The sequence below is a fragment of the Aotus nancymaae genome, unplaced genomic scaffold (assembly GCF_030222135.1).
Source record: "Aotus nancymaae isolate 86718 unplaced genomic scaffold, 86718_ANA_hifiasm-v0.15.2.pri h1tg000049l, whole genome shotgun sequence".
Lineage (NCBI taxonomy): Eukaryota > Metazoa > Chordata > Mammalia > Primates > Aotidae > Aotus > Aotus nancymaae.
The window spans coordinates 10,368,570-10,395,030 of record NW_026988463.1 but is presented as its reverse complement, the minus strand read 5'-3'; the positions used below and the strand labels follow the sequence as shown (position 1 = coordinate 10,395,030).

General features: G+C 46.0%; 1 protein-coding gene across 1 annotated transcript in view; it reads right to left on the bottom strand.

Moving 5' to 3' along the window:
• Window positions 1–17,066: 17,066 nt before the first annotated feature.
• The window catches only part of ATF7IP2 (activating transcription factor 7 interacting protein 2), a 130,166-nt gene continuing 120,771 nt past the window's right edge, over window positions 17,067–26,461 (bottom strand). The window contains exon 10 of the mRNA XM_064362450.1: window positions 17,067–17,752. Within this exon, the coding sequence (XP_064218520.1) occupies window positions 17,640–17,752 (113 nt within the window). The 3' untranslated portion in view covers window positions 17,067–17,639. The remainder of the gene's footprint in view (window positions 17,753–26,461) is intronic.

Here is a 26,461-nt window from a genome sequence, read left to right as displayed (position 1 = left end):
GACAGTTTGAACCAGGCTTCAGCTGTGGCCCATGGGCCACGTCCAGCCCACCGCCTGATTTTGTAAATCCAGTTTTATTGGGACACAGCCACACCCACTCATTTACATAGTGTTCATGGATGCTTTCCAAAGCAGAACTGGGTAGCTGCAATAGAGACCATATAGACCAGAGTCTGAAATATTTGCTATCAGTCCCTTTCCAGGAAAAGTTTCTCAAACCAAATGTTTTGCAATAGCATGACAAGGGTAACAGCTTCTCAGCCTGAATAGCAGGATCTCCACTGCCCTCTGACCTGCCACTGCCCTTCAGCCAATTCCACGTGAGAGTGTGTGTTGCTTGCAGCAGTAACATATGCTCCCAAACTTAGTATTAGTCAAGGGTCTTAGTTGCAAGCACTAGTGACACTGACTGATTTAAACAGAAAAGAAATTTATTAAAGGGAAAGGGAATAGTGCCCAGGCTTGAAAGCATGAAGCCAAGTCCCCCCCGAGTTGCCTCAGATTGTTCCACAGAACAACTTGGTAAGAAAACCACTGCCATCACCACAAGATGGTAGAGCTTGCAGCCACTATCTGCACCTGTGTTACCCCTACTTCTGTGGATTGGAAGCCTGGCACGGTGCCTCTGATTGGTGAAACCTAGATCACATGACCATGTCCTGGCTGCAAGGAAGGCTGGGAAATGATGGGCAGCCATCTTCAGTTTACAACATGGGTGGTGAGTTCCGTAACCCACCAAGACTCAGAAGGAAGGGAATTCCCCAACATAAGAAGGAAGCTCAGATATTGGGCAAACAAAATATCAAATGTCTACTAAATCTTATCAGAAGCCCAGTTCCTTGTCTACTCACAGCTAAACTAGCACTTCCCAAATATTCATTCATATCACACCTATATACTCTTTGCTATATTATGTACAGTCTGCACTGTTGTTATATACTGAGACTTTTTTTTTTTCCTTTTTGAGTTAGGATCTCCCTCTGTCACCCAGGCTGGAGTGCAGTGATACAGTCATAGCTCACTGCAGCCTCAACTTCCTGGGCTCAAGCAATCTTCCCATCTAAGCCTCCCAAGTATCAGGGACCGGGGTGTGCACCACCACACTGGCTAATTTTTTATTTTCATTTTTGTAGAGATAGGGTCTTGCTATGTTGCCCAGGCAATCTGGAATTCCTGGGCTTGAGCGATCTTCTACCTTGACCTCCAAAAGTGTTTTTTTTTTTAGGTGGAGTCTTGCTCTGTCACCCAGCCTGCACTGCAGTGGTATGATCTTGGCTCATTGCAACCTTCACATCGCAAGTTCAAGTGATTCTCCTGCCTCAGTACTCCGAGTAGCTGGGATTACAGGTGCACAGCACCACGCCTGGCTAATTTTTGTATTTTTAGTGGAGACAGGGTTTCTCAATGTTGGTCAGTCTGGTCTCGAACTCCTGACCTTCTGATCTGGCCACTTCAGGCTTTCAAAGCGCTGGGATTACAGGCTTAAGCCACCACGCCTGTCCCACCCCCAGCTAATTTTTGTATTTTTAGTAGAGATGGGGTGTCACCATGTTGGCCAGGGTGGTCTCAAACTCCTGACCTCAAGTGATCTGCCTGCCTCGGCCTCCCAAAGTGTTGGGATTACAGTCATGAGTCACCACGCCTGACTCCAAAGTGTTTTACATGTCAACATGTAGTATAAATCTCTACTCCTCCCTCCAAATAATGTTTCTCAAAATTTTCCTGCTTTCAATGCATTTACTTTATGGCCTGGAGAAGCCAAGCGTCCAGAAAGTGAACTAGCAGGTACTACTACCGCCCCCTAGTGGTGGTGTGTGACAACATGGTATAGGAATAAAGCATTGAAGCAAAGACCCAATTGCACATCCAGCTTAGCCAAACCCAATGCAGCTGATAAAAGCTAATGTGCACACATCCTAATTAATTTAGAGTTAAATCTGTTACTGCCAGAACACGGCTATTTGCCTATCTTCATTTATCTCAATTTATTAATATATAGCCATGTGATTAACCATGTGATTTTGGTACTTTGTTAATAGAATATTACTACATTGAGACAGATTTACAATTTGCAACTGAATGTCAGTGTAGAATTGACTCTAGTTGCATGATAAAAAGATTGTTTTCAGTACAAACCCATTATGAACTATTTATTTATGTATTTATTTTTGAGACAGAGTCTTGCTCTGTTGCCCAAGCTGGAGTGCAATAGTGAGAGCTCAGCTCACTGTAACCTCTGCCTCTTCGGCTCAAGTGACCCTCCCACCTGCTCCCGAGTAGGTGGAAGGATCACAGGAACATGCCACCATGCCCGGCTAATTTTTGCATTTTTTGTAGAGATGGTATTTTGCCATGTTGCCCAGGCTGGTCTTGAACTCCTGGGTTCAAGTGATCCTCCTGTCTCAGCCTCCCAAAGTGCTGGGATTACAGGAGTCAGCTACTGCACTCAACCTTGAACTCATTTTATTTTATTTTTTAAATTTATTTTATTATTATTGTTTACTTTTTTTTCGTAGAGACGGGGTTTCACCATGTTGGTCAGGATGGTCTCGAACTCCTGACCTCAGGTGATCTGCCCACCTTGGCTTCCCAAAATGCTGGGATTACAGGCATGAACCACCGTGCCAGGCCTATTTTATTTCATTTGAGACAGAGTCTGGCTCTGTCACCCAGGCTGGAGTGCAGTGGTGCGATGGTTGAAGCGATTCTCCTGCCTGTCTCCTGAGTAGCTGGGATTACAGGTGCCTGCCACCACACCCAGCTAATTTTTGTGTTTTTTAGTAGAGACGGGGTTTCGCCATGTTGCCCAGGCTGGTCTTGAACTCCTGGGTTCAAGTGATCCTCCTGTCTCAGCCTCCCAAAGTGCTGGGATTACAGGAGTCAGCTACTGCACTCAGCCTTGAACTCATTTTATTTTATTTTTTAAATTTATTTTATTATTATTGTTTACTTTTTTTTCATAGAGACGGGGTTTCACTATGTTAGTCAGGATGGTCTCGAACTCCTGACCTCAGGTGATCTGCCCACCTTGGCTTCCCAAAATGCTGGGATCATAGTCATGAACCACCGTGCCAGACCTATTTTATTTCATTTGAGACAGAGTCTTGCTCTGTCACCCAGGCTGGAGTGCAGTGGTGCGATGGTTGAAGCGATTCTCCTGCCTCAGTCTCCTGAGTAGCTGGGATTATAGGTGCCTGCCACCACACCCAGCTAATTTTTGTGTTTTTTAGTAGAGACGGGGTTTCGCCATGTTGGTCAGGCTGGTCTTGAACTCCTGACCTCAGGTGATCCACCTGCCTGGGCCCCCTAAAGTGCAGGGATTACAGGCGTGAGCCACTGTGCCCGGCCTGAACTCATTTTAAACAAGTGTATTATGAAAAGTCTTTGTGAGTGTTTCCTTTCAAAAGTTTTTCTTGTAAGAGCTGCATATTGTATACCTGTAGGGCAGGATTTCGCAGCATCAGCATAACTGACATCTGGGCTTCGAAATTCTTGGTGGGGACAGTCCTGTACACTATAGGATGTGTGGCAGCATCCCTGGCCTCTACCTACTAGATGTCAACAGTGCACCCCACCCCCTACCACTGTTGTGACCACCAAAAATATCTCTAGACATTGACAAATTCCCCCTACAAGGGGTGGGGACCAAATTGCCTCCAAGGGAGAGCCACCGCTGTAGGGTTTTGTATACACCAGGAAATACGGCGATTGGCAACCATGATGGTGGAGCTACTCAGGGGCTGTTGGAAATTGCCAGTGAAAGTGATTGGCCTAGAGCAGCCCACACCCATCTGGAAGGAAAGCCAATGACAGTCTCCCCGCCGTGGCCTTTGGCATCTCTCTGAACATACGGGAGAACAGCACAGGGTGTTCCCCGTCCCAAAGCTGAAAAGGCACATTTGCTCAATATCTGTCATCAGCTAGAGTAAACAGACCAGAGGAACCAGGAAGAAACGGCTTCTCTGTGTTTGTAGAAGGACAATAGTGTAATTTCACCAGGGTCTTGAACACACGTGAGGGAAGAGAGGTGTCACTTCACCTTGGCGCAGGGTTAAAGCACTGATTTTTTTTTGGCTAGGGAGGGAAGTTTAATTGCTGTGGTCTGCCATTAACTCATCCAGAAATAAATGATGGCAGGCCAGATGTGGTGGCTCATGCCTGTATTCCTGGCATTTTGGGGGGCTGAGGCAGGAGGATTGCTTGAGCTCAGGACTTCAAGACCAGCTTGGGCAATGTAGCGCGACCCTGTCTCTACAAAAAATGTAAAAAATCAGCGGGGTGAGGTGGCACATACCTGTGGCCCCAACTATTCAGGAGGCTGAGGTGGGAGGATCACTTGAGCCCAGGAGATTGAGGCTGAAGTGAGCTGTGACTGTGCCACTGCACTCCAACCTAAGCAACAGAGCAAGACCCTGTCTCAAAAAGGAAAGGAGGCCAGGTGCGGTGGCTCACGCCTGCAATCCCAGCACTTTGGGAAGCCAAGGTGGGTGGATCACTTGAGGTCAGGAGTTTGAGACCAGCCTGACCCACATGGTGAAACCCTGTCTCTACTAAAAAATTAGCCGGGAGTGGTGGCATGTGCCTGTAGTTCCAGCTACTTGGAGGCTGAGGCAAGAGGATCACCGGGATCCAGGAGGCAGAGGTTGCATTGAGCTGAGAATGTGCCATTACACTCCAGCCTGGGTGACAGAGTGAGATGCCATCTCAAAAAAAAAAAAAAAAAAAAAAAAAGAAGGGGAGGGGAGGGGAGGGGAGGGGAGGGAGGGGAGGGAGAAATGGCCACGCAGGCGCTCGTGGAGCAATCAGAGCCTGACAGTCCCAGTCTGACTCTAAGCTGGTAACGGGCAGAAGAGCATTAACACAGCGGCCACAAGGCTGCCTTGGGTCACACTGCCAAGCCGCTGTCCTCCTGGCTGTGCCTAGGTTTGCATGTTCCTGACGTCGGCTTTTCCTGTTTTCCGTCCGATGGCAGCCTGGGATGGACAGTCTTTTGCCCTGAGAAAACAACCTTGAAGGCCCCTGCCAACACCTTCTCAGAATAAGGAGTGAAATCTGGACCCTGAGGAACTATCTCACTAAGGCCAGTGAGACCAGCTGCTCTGCACCCAACTCTACCTGCTGAGCAGGCTGCCTGGGTTCCACTAGGGTCCGTGCGGTTCCATGCTGTGTGACCTTGGGCAGGTTGCTTGCTTTCTCTGGGTTTCTGCTTCCTGTAAAATGGGAACAGCATGGCAGCCACTGCAGCGGGCATAGAGTCAGTGCTCAGTGAGATTTATTCATCTTTTATTATTAAGTCACTGAGTCAATGTCACCCTCCAAATAAGTGGCAGAGTCAAGGCTCACACTTGGCTTTTCTGATTCTGCATTCTCAACCTTGGCTGCATGCTGGAACCACTCGGAAAGCTTCTGATGCCCAGATCCCACAGAGCTTGAAATTTAACTTGTCCGAGGAACCGTGTGGGCATCAGAGTTGTTACATAAAGTTCCCAGGTGATTGTAGGGCTGGGCATGGTGGCTCATGCCTGTAATCCCAGCACTTTGGAAGGCTGAGGGTGGTGGATCACCTGAGGTTGGGAGTTCGAGACCAGCCTGACCAACATGGAGAAACCTCTTCTCTACTAGAAGTACAAAATTAGCTGGGCGTGCTAGCACATGCCTGTACAAATCCCAGCTACTCGGAGGCTGAGTCAGGACAATCGATTGGATCCCAGAGGCAATGGTTGTGGTGAGCTGAGATGGTGCCATTGCAGTCCAGCCTGGGCAACAAGAGTGAAACTCCGTCTCAAAAAAAGAAAAGAAAAGATCTCAGCTCACTGCAACCTCTGCCTCCCGGATTCAAGGGAGTCTCCTTCCTCAGCTTCCTGAGTAGCTGGGATTGCAGGCACGTGCCAACACCCCGGCTAATTGTGTGTTTTTAGTAGAGACAGGGTTTCACCATGTTGGCCAGGCTGGTCTTGAACTCCTGACCTCAGGTGATCTGCCCCCTCGGCCTCCGAAAGTGCTGAGATTACAGGTGTGAGCCACCATGCCCAGCCGTCACACGATGACCAAGCTGTCACACACTTTTAAATGACCAGATCTCGCAAGCACTCACCATCACGAGGACAGAATCAAGTGAATGGCGTTAAACTATTATGAGAAACCACCTCCATGATCCAATCACTTCTAACCAGCCCCTACCCAACACTGGAGTTAACAATTCAGCATTAGATTTGGGTGGGAACGAATATACCAACTACATCAACACCCTGAATTCCTTCTGCAGAGCTCTCTGTCCCTCCCTGTGGACAATCTCTTGCAGAGGTCAATCAAGGTGACTTGTAGCATATGACCCAAGTCAGGCCAATCAACTTCCCTCTTTCGGAGCCTCTCCTGGGCTCCAGTGGGATGCTGCAAGGATGGAAACGCAGTTGCACTTGATTCCTCCAGCACCTGCCGCCCATCAAGTCTCCCCTTCAGCCTCTTCTCTGATTTTCTCCTTGTTGTGTGTTGAGCCTTCTCTAGCCCACACCAAGATTCTGGGGGCTACTCTATGTGCTTCCCCTAGTCGCCCTCCTGATTAAGTTCTGGTGCTCTCAGCAACTCTGAGTTTTCTGAAAGATTTCTCTTGCTCTTTTTTTTTTTGAGACCGAGTCTCGCTCTGTCTGTCACCCAGGCTGGAGTGCAGTGGCACAATCTTGGCTCACTGCAACCTCTGCCTCCAGGGTTCAAGCGATTCTTGTGCCTTAGCCTCCCGAGTAGCTGGGACTACAGGTGCATACCACCACACTCAGCTAATTTATTTATTTTTATTTTTAGTAGAGACAGGTTTTCACAATGTTGGCCAGGCTGGTCTCAAACTCCTGACCTCAAGTGATTCTCCCGTCTCAGCCTCCTAAAGTGCTGAGATTACAGGTGTGAGCCACCACACACAGCTGAAGGTTTTCTCTCTTAATCAATGTCTGCACCCTGCTGCAAAGTTCTGGGAACCTTCGTCCTGTTTTATATTTTCACAGGGAGCGGGAAAGAGCTGAGGTTTCCTATGTGATTTATTTGGTCACATTCAGCTTAGTCCGTTAGATAAGCTTTGTCATGGTGCGTTACAGAGACTAAGTGGCTTCTATGGTTTCCTTGAGATTTGGATACTTTCCCACTTGTGTTGGATTTGCAGCTTCAACTAATTTATCTTAATTGACATCATTCAATTCCCATTTTATAAAAGGATGAACTCGTGATGGAAAAGAGTAGGGAGCATTCTGCCTGATGAGAAAGTTCACCCACAAGAACGTCAGTTTCTAAGTGGGATTGAAGCTCTGGATTTAAGAGCACAGCCAAGGAAAAGCTTTGGACGCTGAGTTTGGAGAAGCTGACTGAAACGTAAGGCAATTCCAGTTAAGATTTGTGAATCAAGGTAAGAATCAAAAGCAACTGAGGTCAACGCAGAGGCCTGGAAGGTAAGGGCTGTATTTTACCTCTTTACCTTAGCGACTTGCGACATTGGTTCTATATTTTAAATACGTTACTTAGTAGTGTTGTGAACTCAGCTGGTTTCGACATTGAAAGGATAAAAATAGCTTATAAAAACAAAACGGTTTTTTTTAAAAAAAGAATAAAATGCATGTTTCATTTTAATTGCAGAAATGAAGGGAAGAGGCACTCCTGCCACCTAGTGGGCGTTTCTCCAAATTGTTCGTTCAGGTCTTTGAGGGGTGAAATTTGTGTGGTTGAATCTAGGTTGAACACAGAAACATTCCAGCCCCAGCAGCAGTTGGGTTTTATTAACTTCCCCTTGGCCTGGGTTCTGTTTTTAGTTAAGATTTTTATAAACGAAAGCAACCTGGTTTGGCCAGATACAAGTTCGTGTGTCCTTGCCCGTGTTGTCGTGAGCTGTATCACACTGCTCTCTGGAAGTCTCCTGTGTGCATTTTTACTTGTTAACCTCCTGTGTGCCCCACTAGCAGGTCAGCTGCACGAGGGCAGGGATTCTGTCTAGGCTTGCCGTTCGTGGTAGTGCCCGCTCCACTGCCTGGCATATATAGTCGGTCGGTAGCTCCCTGATGAATGAAAATATAACAAATAGGTGAAAATAAGAGTTTTGCGTTGCCTGAGTGGTATGTTCCAAGGCTTTACCATGTCATAAACCTCTTAGTTCAACTGCTAATAATTTCTTCTGTGTCTTGGGTTAAAATCAACCTACCCAAGTTTGGCCTCTGTTTTGCTCCAAGAAGTAACCCCTGCCCGTAGATGCACCAGATCAAATATACAGAGCCCATTGGCCTGAAAGAAGGCCTCCAATCCTGCTACTGAACTATCCCAGATATCTCCCTGCCTGCTACTCGTGGGTCCCAACTTGCAGGCAAGAGGTGGGTGAGTGTCCCTGGCTCATGGGAAATTTTTTTTTTTTTCATAAGAAGGTAAGTGGTAGATAGTAAAATTAGCCCAGTGGGAACTGATTTCACGGTGAGGAGTGGTGATTAGGGTAATCTGTAGGTAGGCCAGAGAATGCCCATCATCCTAGTTAATTACCATCATGTGTTGTTGCGACAGTGGTCAGACCGGTTTGAATTGATCATTGGCTATGATTAAGGAGCCTCCTGTGCTGACCCGGGTCCTCCCTTCACAGGCATTCGGATCATCAATCCCATAGATTATTCATAGTATTAGGAATTCCCCGTGGAAGCTCAATACTTTCCTGAATCTGAATAGTTAAACCTCTGTGTTGCAAACATCAAATGCCATCTGGCTTTTGTGTTATCTTGGCTAAATCCAGTCAATCCCAACTTGTTCAATGGCATTTATGATACTCCGCTCCCCCATATCCAGAGAATCATAAATGGGTTAGAAATAGTTTTATTTAATCTTGGGTGTAGAAAGATTGTTTTCATAGACCAGACGGCATTTACCTCCATCAAAGTAAGAAAAAGGAGTGTCCAGGTGTGTCCTTGCTCCAGTGATCATAGCATCTGTTGATGTAGTCCTTAACATCAGCCTTATAGATCAAACTTACTGTCATCTTTAAAGAACTTTACTTCATCCAAGCACAGTGGCTCCCACCTGTAAAACCAGCACTTTGGGAGGCCGAGGTGGAGGGATCACTTGAGGTCAGGAGTTCCAGAACAGCCTGGGCAACATGGTGAAACCCTGTCTCTACTGAAAAAGTACAAAAATTAGCCAGGAGTGGTGGCATGTGCCTGTAGTCCCAGCTACTCGGAAGCCTGAGGCATGAGAATCGCTTGAACCTGGGAGGTGGAGGTTGTAGTGAGCTGAGATCATGCCATTGCATTCCAGCCTGGGTGACAGAGTGAGACTCCAACTCAAAAAAATATAATATAAAGGCCGGGTGCAGTGACTCATGCTTGTAATCCTAGCACCTTGGGAGGTCAAGGCGAGCAGATCACAGGGTCAGGAGTTCTAGACTAACCTGGCCAACACAGTGAAACCGTGTCTCTACTAAAAATACAAAAACTAGCCAGGTGTGGTGGTGTGCGCCTGTAATACCATCTACTCGGGAGGCTGAGGCACAAGAATTGCTTGAACCTCGGAGGCAGAGGTTGCAGTGAGCTAAGATCACGCCACTGCACTCCAGCCTGGGTGACAGAGTGAGACTCCATTTCAAAAATAAAATAAAATTAAAAACTTCATGGCATTGACAAATGGTTGTCCATCCCACAAATCAGCCAGCAGCCCTAGTATCAGAATTATGGGAAATTGTTCCTTTGAAAGAGACTTGAGAAAAATGCTGCATCCTGGTGTAGAATGTATTGGTATTTCATTGTCTTGATGAAAGGGCCTTGCTTGTTGACCAGTAATGGTTTGCATTTTAATTAATTTTTGTCCTTTCTCACCATCTAAATAGCTAATCTGCTGTAACTCCTGTGGTTACTGTCTTTGTAGACTTTGCCTGTGTGTTCTGATGTTCGAATTCCAGTGGAGAGTGTACTTCACCCGGACACGGTCCCACCACCTGTAGTTCAATTGCGGGAGAGGAATAACTTTTCCTTTATCCTTCTAGATTCTGTGACTGGAGCCTGTAAATTAAACAGACAACAGGTAGATGAACAGGAGGAAAGACATACAAATTTTAATATTTTTACTTGTATTGGGGCTTCGCACAAAAGGAGTGAAAATACAAAGCAGTGGTTAGACTTCGGGGCTTATATACCTTTCCTATTTTCATTTTTTTTGAGGTGGAGTCTTGCCCTGTCACCCAGGCCGGAGTGCAGTGACATGATCTTGGCTCACTGCAACCTCTGCCTTCCGGATTGAAGCAATTCTCCTGCCTCAGTTTCCCAAGTAGCTGGGACTACAGCCATGAGCTACCATGCCCGGCTAATTTTTTGTATTTTTAGTAGAGATGGGGTTTCACCATGTTGGCCAGGCTGGTCTCGAACTCCTGGCCTCAGGTGATCCTTCCCTCAGCCTCCCAAAGTGCCGTGATGAAAGGTGTGAGCCACTGTGCCCAGCCTTATATGCCATTTTCACAAAAGGTGATAAATTGTGCAGTAGTGACTAGACCAAAGAAGGAGTCTGGGGGCCAGGCGTGGTGGCTCATGCCCATAATCTCAGGACTTTGGAAGACCAAGGCAGGAGAATCACTTGAGGTCAGGAATTCAAAAGCAGGTTGGGCAAGGTAGCAAGACTCCGCCTCTACCTAATAATTATTGTTTATTGTTTTTGAGTCAGAGTTCTGCTCTTGTTGCCCAGGCTGGAGTGCAATGCACAATCTCAGCTCACTGCAACCTCCACCTCCCGGTTCAAGCACTACTCCTGCCTCAGCCTCCCTAGTAGCTGGGATTACAGGAATGCACCACCACACCCGGCTACGTTTGTATTTTTAGTAGAGACAGGGTTTTGCCATGTTAGTCAGATTGGGCTTGAACTCCTGACCTCAGGTAATCAGCCTGCCTTTGTCTCCCAAAGTGCTGTGATTAGAGGCATGAGTCACCATGCCTGGCCAAAAAAAAAAAAAAAAAATTTTTAAATTAGCCAGGAATGGTGGTGTTAATCCCAGATACTCAGGAGGCTGAAATGGGAGGATCTCTTGAGCCCAAGAGTTGGAGGCTGCATCGATCCATGATTGTGTCACTGCACTCCTGCCTGGGTGGCAGAAACTTTCTAAGGTGGGGTGGGAGGGTGCGGAGAGAGACAGGGAGAGAGAGAAACAGAGGGAGAGAGAGAGACGGAGACAGAGGGAGAGAGGGAGACAGAGGGAGAGAGGGAGACAGAGGGAGAGAGGGAGACAGAGGGGGAGAGGGAGACAGAGGGGGAGAGGGAGACAGAGGGGGAGAGGGAGACAGAGGGGGAGAGGGAGACAGAGGGGGAGAGGGAGACAGAGGGGGAGAGGGAGACAGAGGGGGAGAGGGAGACAGAGGGGGAGAGGGAGACAGAGGGACAGAGGGAGACAGAGGGACAGAGACAGAGGGACAGAGAGAGAGGGACAGAGAGAGAGAGACAGAGAGAGAGAGACAGAGAGAGAGAGACAGAGAGAGAGAGACAGAGAGAGAGAGAGACAGAGAGAGAGAGAGACAGAGAGAGAAGAGAGGAGGGGAGGGAGGGCGGGGAGGGAGAGAGAAGGAGTGCGAGCACGGGCACGGGCGGGCATGGGCTCCTAGGGGTGGGAAATTGTGGAAAGGTGACTAGGAAGTGGTGGGTAAGGGTTGTTCAGTAATGTCTGTCATGCCAGCTTGTCTCTGTGCCAGTCATCCTGCTACGGAATAGGGAACCGTCTTTACGTGGGGAATTTCCTTGCTTCTAGGCAGAAGGGGAGAGGGCAGAGAGCTCTTTTTGTCTGCAGTTTCTCCACTGCCTTCAGCTCAAAATAAGCCTTATGCCAGAGTGGCCTGTTTGGGTGTAATGTGTTCTGATTCCCTTCAACACAGATAGAAAATCAAGGTAGATGCACATCCCTTACCCCGAAGTCTTACAAAGGTGAAAGGTGGGAACTCATTGGATTGTATTTGTCTGCCTTAAAGGGCTCTTTTCTCTCTCTCTCTCTTTTTCTGAGGTGGAGTCTTGCTCTGTTGCCCAGGCTGGAGTGCAGTAGTGTGATCTTGGCTCACTGCAGCCTCTGCCTCCTGGGTTCAAGTGATTCTCTTGCTCCTGCCTCAGCCTCCCAAGTAGCTGGGATTACAGGTGCCAGCCGTCACACCCAGCTAATTTTTGTATTTTTAGTAGAGATGGGGTTTCACCCTGTTGGCCAGGCTGGTCTTGAACTCCTGACCTCAAATGATCCACCCACTTCCACCTCCCAAAGTGCTGGGATTACATGTGTGAGCCACTGTGCCCAGCCCCCTCCTCCGACCCGCTGTCCTTCTAAGTTCAATTCTCCTAGTCTGTCATCCTGGATTTGTGGTAATGGGTAATGGGTAATATGTAAGGTTGTTAAGTCTGTCTCTGCACTTTTGGAACCTTGACTGCCATGTGACAATTCAGGAGAAGTTCTCTCTGCTTTCATGATGCTGGACACATGGGACTGAAGTAAGAGCCCTTGAGGAAATTGATGGAGGGCTTGTCAGTTTCCATATTGGGGGGTAAAACATCTCCCAGGAAATGTGGTTGTCTGGGAGTATCCAGGGGAGCACACCTCCATGGCATGTGGCGCAAGGGCCTGGTGTCATTTCTTTTAACAAGTCACAGCTCCCAGTGGAGACTGAATGTATTAGTCAGGCTAGGGCTGCTGTAACAAATGACCATAAACAGCCAGGCGCAGTGGCTCATGCCTGTAACCCCAGCACTGTGGGAGCCCGAGGCAGGCAGATCACTTGAGGTCAGGAGTTCGAGACCAGCCTGGCCAACATGGTGAAACCCTGTCTCTACTAAAAATACAAAAATTAGCCAAGCATGGTGGCACACACCTGTAATCCCAGCTACTTGGGAGGCTAAGGCAGGAGAATTGCTTGAACCCAGGAGGCAGAGGTTTTAGTGAGCTGAGATTGCACCATTGCACTCTAGCTTGGGCAACACAGCGAGACTCTCTAAAAAAAAAAAAAAAAATTACTATAAACTTCGTGACTTAACACAACAGAAATTAGTTTTCTCGCCATTCTGGAGGCCGAGGTGTCCACAGGACTGCACCTCCTCTGGAGGCCCTCATGGAGACTCATCCTTGTTTCTTCCAGCTCCTGGTGGCTCCAGGTGTTCCCTGGCTTTTGGCTGCATCACTCCAGTCTCCACTTCTGTCCTCACATTGTGTCTCTTCTTCTCTCTCTTGTCTCTGTGTGTCTCTTATCAGGACACTTGTCGTTAAATTTAGAGCCTAGATCATCCAATATGATCTCATCTTGAGATCCTTAATTATATCTGCAAAGATGCCTCTCCCCTCCCCTCCCATCCCTTCCTCTCCCTTTCCCTTCTTTTTCTTTGAGATGGAGTCCCGCTCTGTTGCCCAGGCTGGAGTATAGTGTGGTGTGATCATAGCTCATGCAGCCTTGACATCCTGGACTCGGGCAATCCTCCCAACTCAGCCTCCTGAGTAGCTGGGACTACCGGTGTGGGCCACCATGCCTGCCCAATTTTTTATTTTATTTTTTGAGATGGAGTCTCAATCTGTTGCTCAAGCTGAAGTGCCGTGGTGCAGTGTGGGCTCACCGGATCGCACCATCGCACTCCTGCAACCTCTGCCTCCCACGTTCAAGGGATTCTCTGCCTCAGCCTCCCAAGTACCTGGGACTAGAGGTGCGTGCCACCATGCCCAGTTAATTTTTTATTTTTAGTAGAGACAGCGTTTCACCAGTTAGCCAGGATGTTCTCGATCTCATGACCTCGTGATCTGCCTGCCTTGGCCTCCCAAAGTGCTGGGATTACAGGCGTCAGCCACCACGCCCAGCTAACTTCTTATTTTTTTTAGAAATGGGGTCTTGCTATGTTGCTGATCTCAATTCCTGGGCTCAAGCAATCCTCCTGCCTTGGTCTCCCAAAGTGCTGGGATTACAGTCATGATCCACTGTGCCTGGCTGATTTTTTTTCCAGATAAGGTCACATTCACAGATTCTAAGATGCACATGGGATGCAGATAAATGCTGGAAGGGCTCAGAGGAAGCTTTTTTTTTTTTTTTTTGAATCAAATTATTATTTTTTAATTTTTTTTATTGCATTTTAGGTTTTGGGGTACATGTGAAGAACACGTAAGATTGTTGCATAGGTACACACATGGCAGTGTGATTTGCTGCCTTCCTCCCCTTCACCTATATCTGGCATTTCTCCCCATGCTATCTCTCCCCAACTCCCCACCCCCCACTGTCCCTCCTCTATTTCCCCCCGACAGACCCTAGTGTGTGATGCTCCCCTCCCTGTGTCCATGTGTTCTCATTATTCAACACCTGCTTATGAGTGAGAACATGCGGTGTTTGATTTTGTGTTCTTGTGTCAGTTTGCTGAGAATGATGGTTTCCAGGTTCATCCATGTCCCTACAAAGGACATGAACTCATCATTTTTGATGGCTGCATAATATTCCATGGTGTATATGGGCCACATTTTCCCTGTCTAGTCTATCATTGATGGGCATGTGGGTTGGTTCCAGGTCTTTGCTATTGTAAACTGTGCTGCAGTGAACATTCGTGTGCATGTGTCCTTCAGAGGAAGCTTCTTGATGATGGAATAGAATTTCTCTGCATTGGCAAGGGAAGCACACACATTTGTAGAGCAGTCCCCCTTTGCAATCTTGAGTGGAGTCCCTTCCATCCACATTTAATTTGTTGATGGGAGCTCTGTGTTTCTTCATCATTACCGCCAGGTGGCAGCCAAGAACCTAGAGTCAGGCAGGATCATGCTTGCCGCCTGACTTGAGGCCCAAGTACAGGGTCTTAGCTCCTGAACTGAGATCCAAGTTTCCAAATAAGGACAGAGGATGCCAATTCAGCTTTGCTCTGGCCTAGTAAGTAATATGTCACTTAATAGGCAGAATTACCAGATAAGTCCACAAGCCAGCTTAGTGTGGCAATAACTTACCCCAACTGTTTAAACATTTACATAGTACACACCTGTTTTGTTTTGTTTTTTGAGATGGAGTTTTGCTCTTGTTGCCCAGGCTGGAGTGCAATGGTGTGATCTCAGCTCACTGCAACCTCCACCTCCTGGTTCAGGCAGTTCTCCTGCCTCAGCCTCCTGAGTAGCTGGGATTATGTCCAGCTAATTTTGCATTTTTCGTAGAGATAGGGTTTCTCCATGTTGGTCAGGCTGGTCTCGAACTCCCGACCTCAGGTGATCCATCTGCCTCAGCCTCCCAAAGTGCTGGGATTACAGGCATGAGCCAGTGCACCAGGCCTGCACACTGTTAATTTTGCCTGCTTGGCCTTTCTTGTCTCACTTTGGGGTAGTGGACCCAGTCTTTATTTGGGAGTGTTAATCACATTAGCTCATACCCTAGAACACTTACTGTTTCAAAGATACATATATTGCCAGGTGCGGTGGCTTATGCCTGTAATCGCAGCACTTTGGGAGGCCGAGGTGGGTGGGTCACAAGGTCAGGAGTTCGAGACCAGCCTGGCCAAGATGGTGAAACCCTGTCTCTAATAAAAATACAAAAATTAGCTGGGCATAATGGCGTACACCTATAATCCTAGCTACTCAGGAGACTGAGGCAGGAGATAACTTGAACCCAGGGGACAGAGGTTGCAGTGACCTGAGTTCATGCCACTGCACTCTAGCCTGGGCGACAGAGTGAGGCTCCATCTCAACAACAACAACAACAACAACAACAGATAGGCATATTATGTCATTCCAGTGAGAGCATCTCAGAGAAAATCTGATATTCTTTTCTATGAATGAACCTATAGCTTTCCTGTAAGTTGTCCCCAACGCACTTGGTTGCAATCGCAGGACCCTCATTGATGGGATCTGCATTTTGGTAACAGTTGAAGGTGGTCAACTCTAGCACAGGCCAGGCCAAAAGTCAAAAATTCTTCATTACTGAGTGAATATTCTATGTAGATTTTACAAGGATGTCCATGTACTACAAAGGATACTCTTTTATCATATTAAAGGATGTCCTTATTCATATGTCCTTAGACTTAACTTTGGGAATGTCCAAATATAGCCAAAATGGATTGCTGAAATGTTTCTAAAACTGAGAGCGTTTATTAAAATAGCAAAAGGAAGAAGTGATAGGTTCTATGAAGCCTGTGGCTACAGAGATTTACTTTGAATTTGTTCAGAACATTTTTGTGTTTTAAATGTTTCCCCAGATGATTCGCATACGTGACCAGGGTTGAGGACCAGCATTCTCTATGAGAGCGAGATGAGGTGTGAACTTCAGAATTAGAGGTGTTTAATTTGACTGTCAGCTTTTTTCTCTTTCTACTTTTTGTGCCTGGAATATTCTTATTAAAACCAATTACGGCCAGGCACAGTGGCTCACACCTGAAATCCCAGCACTTTGGGAGGCTGAGTCGGGTGGATCACTTGAGGTCAGAAGTGGAAGATGAGCCTGGATAACATGGTGAAACCCTGAGTCTACTAAAAAAAAAATAGAAAAATTGAGGCCATGGGTGGTGGTTCATGCCTGTAATCCCAGCAGTTTGGGAGGCCAAGGCAGATGGATCACTTGAGGTCAGGAGTTCGAGACCATCCTGATGAACATGGAAAAACCTTGTCTCTACTAAAAATGCAAAATTAGCCAGGTGTGGTGGTGCATGCCTGTAGTCCCAGCTACCTGGGAGGCTGAGGCAGAAGAATCGCTTGAACCCAGGAGGCAGAGGTTGCAGTGAGCTGAGATCGAACCATTGCACTCCAGCCTGGTTGCGCAACAAGAGCAAAAGTTAGTCTCAAAAAAAAAAAAAAAAAATTAAGGCCAAGTTCAGTGACTCATGTCTGTAATCCCAGTACTGTGGAAAGCTGAAGCAGGCGGATCACCTGAGGGCAGGAGTTGAAGACCAGCCTGGCCAACATGGTGAAACCCTGTCTCTACTAAAAAAATACAAAAACTTAGCTAGGCATAGTGGCATGCACCTGTAATCCCAGCTACTGGGGAGGTTGAGGCAGGAGAATTGCTTGAACCCAGGAGGCAGAGGTTGCAGTGAGCCGAGATCACACCACTGCACTCCAGCCTGGGTGACAAGAGTGAAACTCCATCTCAAAAAAAAAAATTAGTGGAGTGTGGTGGTTTGCGTGCTTAGTAGTTCCAGCTACTCAGGAAGCTGAGGCAAAATTGCTTGAACCTGGGAGGCAGAGATTGCAGTAAGCCAAGATCACACCACTGCACTCCAGCCTGGGTGACAGAGTGAGAATCCATCTTAAAAAATTAATTAGTTGCTGGGCACTGTGGCTCATGCTTATAATCCCAGCACTTTGGGAGGCCAAGGCGGGTGGATCATGAGGTTAGGAGATGAAGACCATCCTGGCTAACATGGTAAAAACTCCATCTCTACTAAAAATACACAAAATTAGCCGGGCATGGTGCCACGCGCCTGTAGTCCCAGGTACTCGGGAAGCTGAGGCAGGAGACTCACTTGAACTTGGGAGGTGGAGGTTGCAGTGAGCCAAGATGGCATCATGGCACTCCAGCCTGGTGACAGAGTGAGACTCCATCTCTAAATAAATAAATCCAGTTAATCTCGGGAGACCTGATTCTCTCTTGTTGAGATGGGTAGAGACAAATCCTTTGGCACCTAAACCTGTTACTCTAGCATTCTCTCTTTCATTTTCTAGAAATCCTGCCTAAGCTCTACTTACCTCTATTTAATCCAAAACTATCCCCTCTTACCGTTCTTCTGTGCCACCTCATCTTAAAATGAAGTCTATGTAGTGGTAGAGAAGTGCAAGAACTCAATGCAGAACCTAAGGAAAGAGAGCAAGAGAATGGTGGAAATCTTGGAAGAAGTGAGGGTAAACAGATTGGATATCTTTCCAAGTCAAAGCAGTTTGGAGCCAAGGCTGACAGTAAAGAGAATATTGTAGAATTTGTCAGATAACCATTAATAAGAAAAATCTGGCAATTCCTGGGACTGTTAATCTGAGATTGAGGATGGAATTACTATATCCGAGCGACTTAGAAGGAATGTGCCACACACTAAGTTCCAAGTTAAGAGTCCTTTTAATTAGCCAGCGACCGAGAGACGGCTAATGCTCAAGGTTCTCTCTGCCCCAAGGAAGGGGCTTGATTATCTTTCATAACTTATTTTAGGTAGGGCAGGGGGTACCTAACTGAAGCAGAATTTTACAGAAGCACAAAATCAGGTTAGAGGAAGGGGCTGCTGGCACAGATGGTTTCCATTCAATTCTATGATCAAAGGAAAGTGGGTGATCAGGCTCTTCTCACCCAATGATCAAAGGGCAATTTTTTCTTACAATAGCAGGGGGGAGATATGCCAAGCAGGGTGTGGTTACAATGATTACAAGTGTTAAGAACAGTATGCTTCAATGCTTCTAAGTGCAGCATGACCCAGTTATGCACCCAAAGGGGCTGTGGTAAGGACGGCCAGGTTGGAGTTTACAGCTAAGATGGAGTCCGTGATGTTAGCCCAGGGTAGGTTATTACAGAATAAAGATATGTCAGATATACTCACAATCAGGGAATATAACACCTATAGCCCCTAGTTGAAAGAAAAACTATGGGATGCAAGAAAAATGGTAAATACAGAATTGTGATAAAAATGCCAGTAAATTAAACAATTATTGATTGGAAACAGCCATAATGAGCTCTTTTTGCTTTTAAAAAATGGGTTTAAACTTCTTGATAAAAATAAGTAGGCTGGGTGCGGTGGCTCACTCCTGTAATCCCAAAACTTTGGGAGGCCGAGGCAGGTGGATCATCTAAGGTCAGGAGTTCGAGAGCAGCCTGGCCAACATGGAGAAACCCTGTCTCTACTAAATACAAAAAATTAGCTGGGTGTGGTGGCAACATGCTTATAATCCCAGCTACGCCAGAGGCTAAGGCAAGAGAATCACTTGAACCCAGGAGGCAGAGGTTGCAGTGAGCCGAGATTGCGCCACTGCATTCCAACCTGGGTGACAGAGCGAGTCTGCATCTCACAAAAAAAAACCCAAAAAACAAAAAACTAGGTGTTTATCTGTAGTTAAGGCATTTTCTTGTAAGTTCCTTTTCTTGTTTGGAAACATGTTAGAGATACTGATATGATGATTAGACTTTGTTGGGAAAAAAGGTTTTGAATGTTTGTTGATATTAAAACATTATGAATAAAATGACATCACAGATCAGCATCACAATAATTCAGTGGCTGATGGGAGCTGAGAGGGTATGTGGGGTTTAGATAAAACAAGGTTGACATGAGTTGGAAATTGTTAAAGGTGAGTGATGGGTAGATATCATAATATTGAGCTTCACCTGGGCCCTGTGCTTCTGGAAAATGGTGATGGTTAATTAGGTGGCCCAGGAAATGGGTTACTGCAAAGAAACCCACTCTTCCCCATGCGACTCAGATAAGACCCCTTGTTTGACCTTACAACAAGGATAGACACAGACCCTCCAAATTCCCATTGTTTGTCACATAAATGATTAGGTGAACTATCTGTTCCCATTGACTGTTAAATATAGTGAGTTCTAAGTTTCTCTTCAAAGAGTTAGTATGTCAGTATGTTCCGTTTCCTTGTTATTTATTCTCCATTTTAAAGTGTATTGCCCTAGTTTCAGTAAACAACCTTCCTACCAGCTCTAATCAGTAGTTCACATCTGTTCCTCTGGTTACCTGTTCCATCCTGAGTCACCCCTGGTCACCTGCTCCGACCTGAGTCACCCCTGGTCAACTGCTCTGACTTGAGTCACCTTTAGTCGCCTGTTCCCTGTCTTTCCTGCTGAAACTGCTTACCCTGCCACTCTGGCTAGTACCCCCACTCTCTTTAAAATAGCCAATCAGAATTATCTTAGACTGTGACATCCAACCCTAGCCAATAGGGACACAACACAGGGTTCTTATCCCTGGCTACCTGCATCCCTTGTTCAGGTGTGCTCTTGCCATTGTTCCATCCGTGAGATGTACCCTTCTGCAAAAGTAAATTGCCTTGCTGGGAAAATTTTATGTTCAAGGGCTGTTCCTTTGGTGGCACCAAAAATTACTTCTAACAGACCAATCTAGACAAAATGCCTGCTAGTTGACTGTATTTCAGGCAGGCATCTCTCTTCCTCCTGGCCTGTGAACTTTGTCCTGCCCTTGAATTTAAGTGAGCAGTGGAATGTGCAACACCTCCTTCTCCAACCTCCCGCTTCACAATGCCTCCCAAGAACCTACTGATTGAGAAATTTTCTGTTCAATTGCTGGAGACCGCACTCCCCGACAGCTAGTAATTTCTAGACTTACCTTACTTCTTCCTATAAAAGAAAACCATTCCCAGCTTTATTCTGATACACTTGCAGATCTTGTGTTTGGAATCTTTTCTCTATTATAAGTCTTTTACAATAAAGTCTCTCCTACCCTAAGGCCAGATTTGTTTTTTACTTGACAGATACATGGGATTTTATTATATTGGTCTTTCTACTTTTGTATATGTTTGAAAATTTCCATAACAAAAAGATTTAAAGTAGTACATGTTGACGGGGCACAGTGGCTCACATCTGTAATCCCAGCACTTTGGGAGGCCGAGGTGGGTGGATCGTTTGAGGTCAGGAGTTTGAGACCAGCCTGGCCAACATGGTAAAACCCTGCCTCTACTAAAAATAAAAAAATATTAGCTGAGCATGGTGGCAGGTACCTATAGTTCCAGCTACTCAGGAGGCTGAAGCTGGAGAATCGATTGAACCTCAGAGGCAGAGGTTGCAGTGAGCTGAGATCATACCACCGAACTCCAGCCTGGGCGACAGAGTGAGACTCTGTCTCAAAAAAAGTAGTATCTATGGGAGATCTCAATTAATTTAGAAAGCATATTTTGCACAGGGTAAGGATGCGCCTGTGACATAGCTACAGTGTTACAGGAAAGGGGTCCCGATCCAGACCCCCAGAGAGGGTTCCTGGATCCCACAACACAAAGAGTTCAGGGTGAATAACAGAGAAAATGCTCCAAACACAAGATCTGCAAGTCCATAGATTAAAGTGAAAGCAAGTTTATTAGGAAAGTAAGGGAATAAAAGAATGGCTACTTCATAGTCAGAACAACCCTGATGGCTGCTGGTTGCCCCCAACCTTTTTTTTCCTCTCTCTTTTTTTTTGAGACGGAGTCTTACTCTGTCGCCCAGGCTGGAGTGCAATGGCACAATTTTGGCTGACTGCAACCTCTGCCTTCCAGGTTCAAGTGATTCTTCTGCCTCAGCTTCCTGAGTAGCTGGGACTACAGGCACACACACTACCACACCTGACTAATTTTTGTATTTTGAATAGAGATGGGGTTTCACCATATTGACCAAGCTGGTCTCAAACTCCTGACCTCAGGTGATCCACCAGCCTCAGCCCTCCCAAAGTGCTGGGATTTCAGGTGTGAGCCACCACATCCAGCCAGTTGTTTATTTTTATGGTTGTTTTTTTATTATGTGCTAAACAAGGAGTGGATTATTGATGTCTCCCCTTTTTTAGACCATATAGGGTAACTTCCTGACACTGTGATGGCATTTGTAAGCTGTCATTGCACTAGTGGGAGTGTAGCAGTGAGGATGACCAGAGGTCACTCTCGTAGGCATTTTAGCTTTGGTGGATCTTAGTCAGCTTCTTTACTGCAATCTGTTTTATCAACAAGGTCTTTATCTTGATCTGTATCTTGTGCTGACCTGCTATGTTGTCCTGTGACTTAGAATGCCTTAACCATCTCTGAAAGCAGCCCAGGAGGTCTCAACCTTATTTTACGCAGCCCCTATTCAAGATGGAGTTGCTCTGGTTCACACACTTCTGACATTAGGAGGTCCTGATCACATGTGCCTACCATGATCAGGGCACAGCTTGGATTTATACATTTTAGGGAGATATGAGACATCAATCAATATGTGTACGATGTACATTGGTTTGGCCTGGAAAGGTGGGACAACTCAAGGTTGGGGAGGGAGTTTCCAGGTCATAGGTAGATAAGAGAAAAAGGGTTGCATTCCTTTGAGTCTCTGATTAGCCTTTCACTGAATATTCAATTTACATGTGAGAGGAGGGTAGAGGAATAGTCATGTATACCTTAGTCTGGTTTAGTGAAACAATAGGGCAGAGGAAGCAATCAGATACGCATTTGTCTCTGGTGAGCAGAGGGATGACTTTGAGTTCTGTCCTTTGTCCACAAGGAATTTCCTTCTGGGCAAATTTTAAGGGAGGTATGTAGCTTTTTGTTGTCGTTGTTAAATCTTTGTAGCCATGTTATTTTGGAATAAAATGGGAAGCAGATTTGCATGACATAGTTCTCAGCTTGACTTTTCCCTTTAGTTTAGTGATTTTGGGGTCCCAAGATTTATTTTTCTTTAACACAGTAATCACTATAAATAGTCTGAGGGCAGAATCTGTCAGACTGAACTGAAATAAACAAACTGAAGGAGACTATAAGAACTTCACCCAAAGTGAGAGCTCCTAGATTGTTCCAGCTCTGATATAACTTGTGTATTTTGGATTTTTCTGAGGATCAAACTAAAAGAGTTTGGAGATCTAAATACTCTTGTTAGAAATAAACTTTCAGTCCTGCAAAAGAAATAGCACTCGAACATTAATTTTCTCAGGAAGGCAATTTACTTCTATAGAAGGGTGCCTCTTGTGGATGGAGCAATGGTGAGAGCACACCTGAACAAGGGAGGGGAAGGGATTCTTATCCCTCATGCAGGTAGCCTGTACTGCTGTGCCATTCCCCTATTGGCTAAGCTAATTTTAATTGGCTATTTTAAAGAGAGCAGGGGTAGGAGCTGGAGTTGGGGGGTGAGCAGTTTTGGGGGTAAAGACAGTTATGGAACAGGTGACCAAAGGTGACTCAGGTCAGAGCTGGTGACCAGGGGTGACTCAGGACAGAGCAGGTGACTAGGATGAGTCAGAACTCTAAATATGTGGGTTAGGAGGGGGATGCATGAGGGACATGTGCAGTTTTGGCAAAAGGAATAGGTGCAGGTAAGCAGGGGAACAGATGTGATCTCATTAGAGCTGATGGGAAGGTTGTTTACTGAAACTAAGGGCAAGGAGATGAAGAGAACAAGGAATTTAAACTTTGAAATGGAGAACAAAGAAGAAGAAAACTGAACCTACTGACATACTGATTTTTTGAAGAGAAACTTGGAACTTACTGTATTTGATGCTTTCATTGTAGTTGAGGAAACCGATTTAGGAAGGTGAAGCTACTGGGCCAGGTGCAGTGGTTTATGCCTGTAATCCCAGCACTTTGGGAGGCCAAGGGGGGTGGATCATGACATCAGGAGTTCAAGACCATCCTGGCCAACGTGGTGAAACCCTGTCTCTACTAAAAAATATATAATAAAAAAAATTAGCCAGGTATGGTGGCACACACCTGTAGTCCCAGCTACTTGGGAGGCTGCAGCAGGGGAATTGTTAGAATCAGGAGGTAGAGGTTGCAGTGAGCCGAGATCATGCCACTGCACTCCAGCTTGGTGACAGAGCAAGACTCTGTCTCAAGAAAAAAAAAAAAAAAAAAGGAAGGTAAAGCTACCTTCTCAGTGCTACATATTAAATGAGAGGCAGGGATACCAGAAAGCAGAATCTCCTCACAATTCAACAATTTTTCCTATTCATATGAGATTCCTGATTCGTCAACCCCATGACATAAGACGAGTCTAGACAGGTGTCACTGGAAAGAGGTCCCAATCCAGACCCCAAGAGAGGGTTCTTGGACCTCATGCCAGAAAGAAGTGAAAGGAAATTTATTAGAGAAGTAAAGGAGTAAAAGAATGAATACTGTATAAGCAGAGCAGTGGATGGGTTGCTCAAATGAGTGTACTTATAGTTATTTCTCAATTATTTGCTAAACAAGGGGTGGGTAATTCATGAGTTTTCTGGAATGGGGTGGGCAATTCCTGGAACTGAGGGTTTCTCCCACTTTTAGACCATATAGGGTAATTTGTTGGCATTGCCATGACATTTGTAAACCGTCATGGTGCTGGTGGAGTGTCTTTTAGCATGCGAACGTATTATAATTAGTGTATAATGAGTAGTGAGGGCAACCAGAGGTCACTTTCGTGGTTCTGTTGGTTCTCGTCGGTTTTGGCCCGCTTCTTTAGCACACGCTGCTTTAACAGCCGGTTCTTTGTGACCTGTATCTTGTGCTGACCTATCTCATCCTGTGACTAAGAATGCCTTAACTTCCTGGAAAAGCAGCCCAGTAGGTCTCACTCTCATTTTACTCAGCCCCTATTTAAGGTGGAGTTGCTCTGAAACATCTCTGACACAGATGCAGAATTTCATCAGATTTAAAATTGTGCCTCACTATATTGACAGCAGAAAAACCAGTGATGGGGAGGGCATGCTCTATGCTCTGTTGGAACTGTGGAGTGGTGAAGCCTTGAGAGCAATGTCAGGATTCTACACCGATAAGTGCCCAGAAAAGTCTGGAAGAAAACATACCCAACTGGTAAGAGTAGTTACCTGCTTAGCAGAAATGTTCCTGGACCAAACTGGGGGTCAGGCTGCGTATTCTTGTGGCCGAATAACAAGATGCAGATGAACTGGGAAAGGAGGGAGTTTTTATTTGTGTAACTGGTTACAGGGAGAAGGCCTGGAAAATATCACCAGACTAACTCAAAATTACAAAGTTTTCAAGAGCTTATATACCTTCTAAGCTGTATGTCTACATGTAAGTGTGCATTCATCTAAAGTGATTAACTTTTGTTTGTTTGTTTTTTGAAACAAAGTCTTGCTCTGTCGTCCAGGCTGGACAGCAGTAGCATGATCTCAGCTCACTGCGACCTCTGCCTCCTGGGTTCAAGCGATTCTCCTGCCTCAGCAATCCAAGTAGCTGGGACTACAGGTTCCTGCCACCATGCCTGGCTAATTTTCTTTCTTTCTTTCCTTCCTCCCTCCCTCCGTCCTTCCTTCCTTCTTCCTTCTTCCTTTCTCTCTTTCATTCTTTCTCTCTTTCTTTTTCTTTCTCTCTTTCTTTTTTCTCTTTCTTTCTTTCCTTTCCTTTTCTCTTCTCTTTTCTTTCTGTTCTTTTCTTTTCTTTCCTTTCTTTTAGATGGAGTCTAGCTCCAAGCAAGCCTTTCACCTCAGCCCCTCAAGTAGCTGGAATTACAGGTGGATACCATCATGCCCAGCTAAATTTTGTGTTTTTAGTAGAGATGGGGTTTTGCCATGTTGGCCAAGCTGGTCCTGAACTCCTGACCTCAGGTGATGCACCTGCCTCAGCCTCCCAAAGTGCTGGGATTACAGGCATGAGCCACCGTACCTGGCCAACTTCTTTTAATCTATAATTAAAATCTCAGTACTGAAGACCTTCCTCTGTAAATTTACTGAATTTAAATGGGTACATGTGTTGGGGTGATTACCCTTATCTTTTTTTCTGATAAATCATGGAGGTTTGGGGAGTTTTTTCAGACCTGACAGCACAAGAGTACCACCACCTTAACAAGACTCCACCGCCTTATAGTATCAAGTTTCCATTTCTCAGAACTGTCCATTGCCATCTGACCAAACTGCAGAAGTCAGCACCACCTGTATCTTCAACAGAGCATAACAACCCTAATCAAGCTTACCAAAGTCTCCAGCAGTCCCAACCAGCCAGCACTCCTGTAACCCCTCCCCGATAGGAACCCTTCCTGGAGCACACTTCCCCCACCAGGCCCTTTTAAAAAGCCTCAGTCTGTAAGAGAAGTCTGCTCCTGACCCTGCCAGCCAGAAGCCCTTCTCAGATTTACTCTCAATAAACCTATCTCAAGTGTTGAGCCGCTCTCTCATTTCCTCTCCCTTCTCTCTCCCTCTGCTCTACCAAGATCTCCAATAAACTTCGTTGTGGAGGCCTGGGGAATTTCTTCAGACCCGCAATAAAACTTGTTTAATTCGAAACAGGTCCCATTAAGTATTCCTTCATTATCTTGTTATGGCTTAAGGCCCAAAAAAGGCCTAGGCAAAACTCTTGGTGGGCTTTTGTTATATTCCAGCCTTTGTAGAAGGGCACCGGCTCTCTCAGCTTTTAATACTTGACCACTCAGTCAGTGCTGAGACAGTTGCCATGGAGGCCTACGTCAGTGACAACTGGCCTGCCACAGAAAGACTGAGTTGGGAGTGAGTAGTGCTAAAGCAAGACTTTTGATTTTTTAAGTGCTGTATTTATAATTTTCTATTGGGAATATGTTTACATACTGTGATTTTTTAAAAAAGAGGCCAAGCATGGTGGCTGATGCCTGTAGTTCCAGAAATTTAGGAGTCTGAGGAGGGTGGACTGCTTGAGCTCAGGAGTGCAAGACCATCCTGGCCAACATGGTGAAACCCCATCTCTACAAAAAATAGAAAAATTAGCTGGGCATGGTGGTGCACACCTGTAATTCCAGCTACTTGGGGGGCTGAGGTGAAAGGCTTGCTTGGACTTGGGAAGTTAAAGCTACAATGAGCTGAGATCATACCACTGCACTCCAACCAGGGCAACAGAGTGAGACACCCTATCTCAAAAATAAATAAATAAAAGATATATGTTAAAATG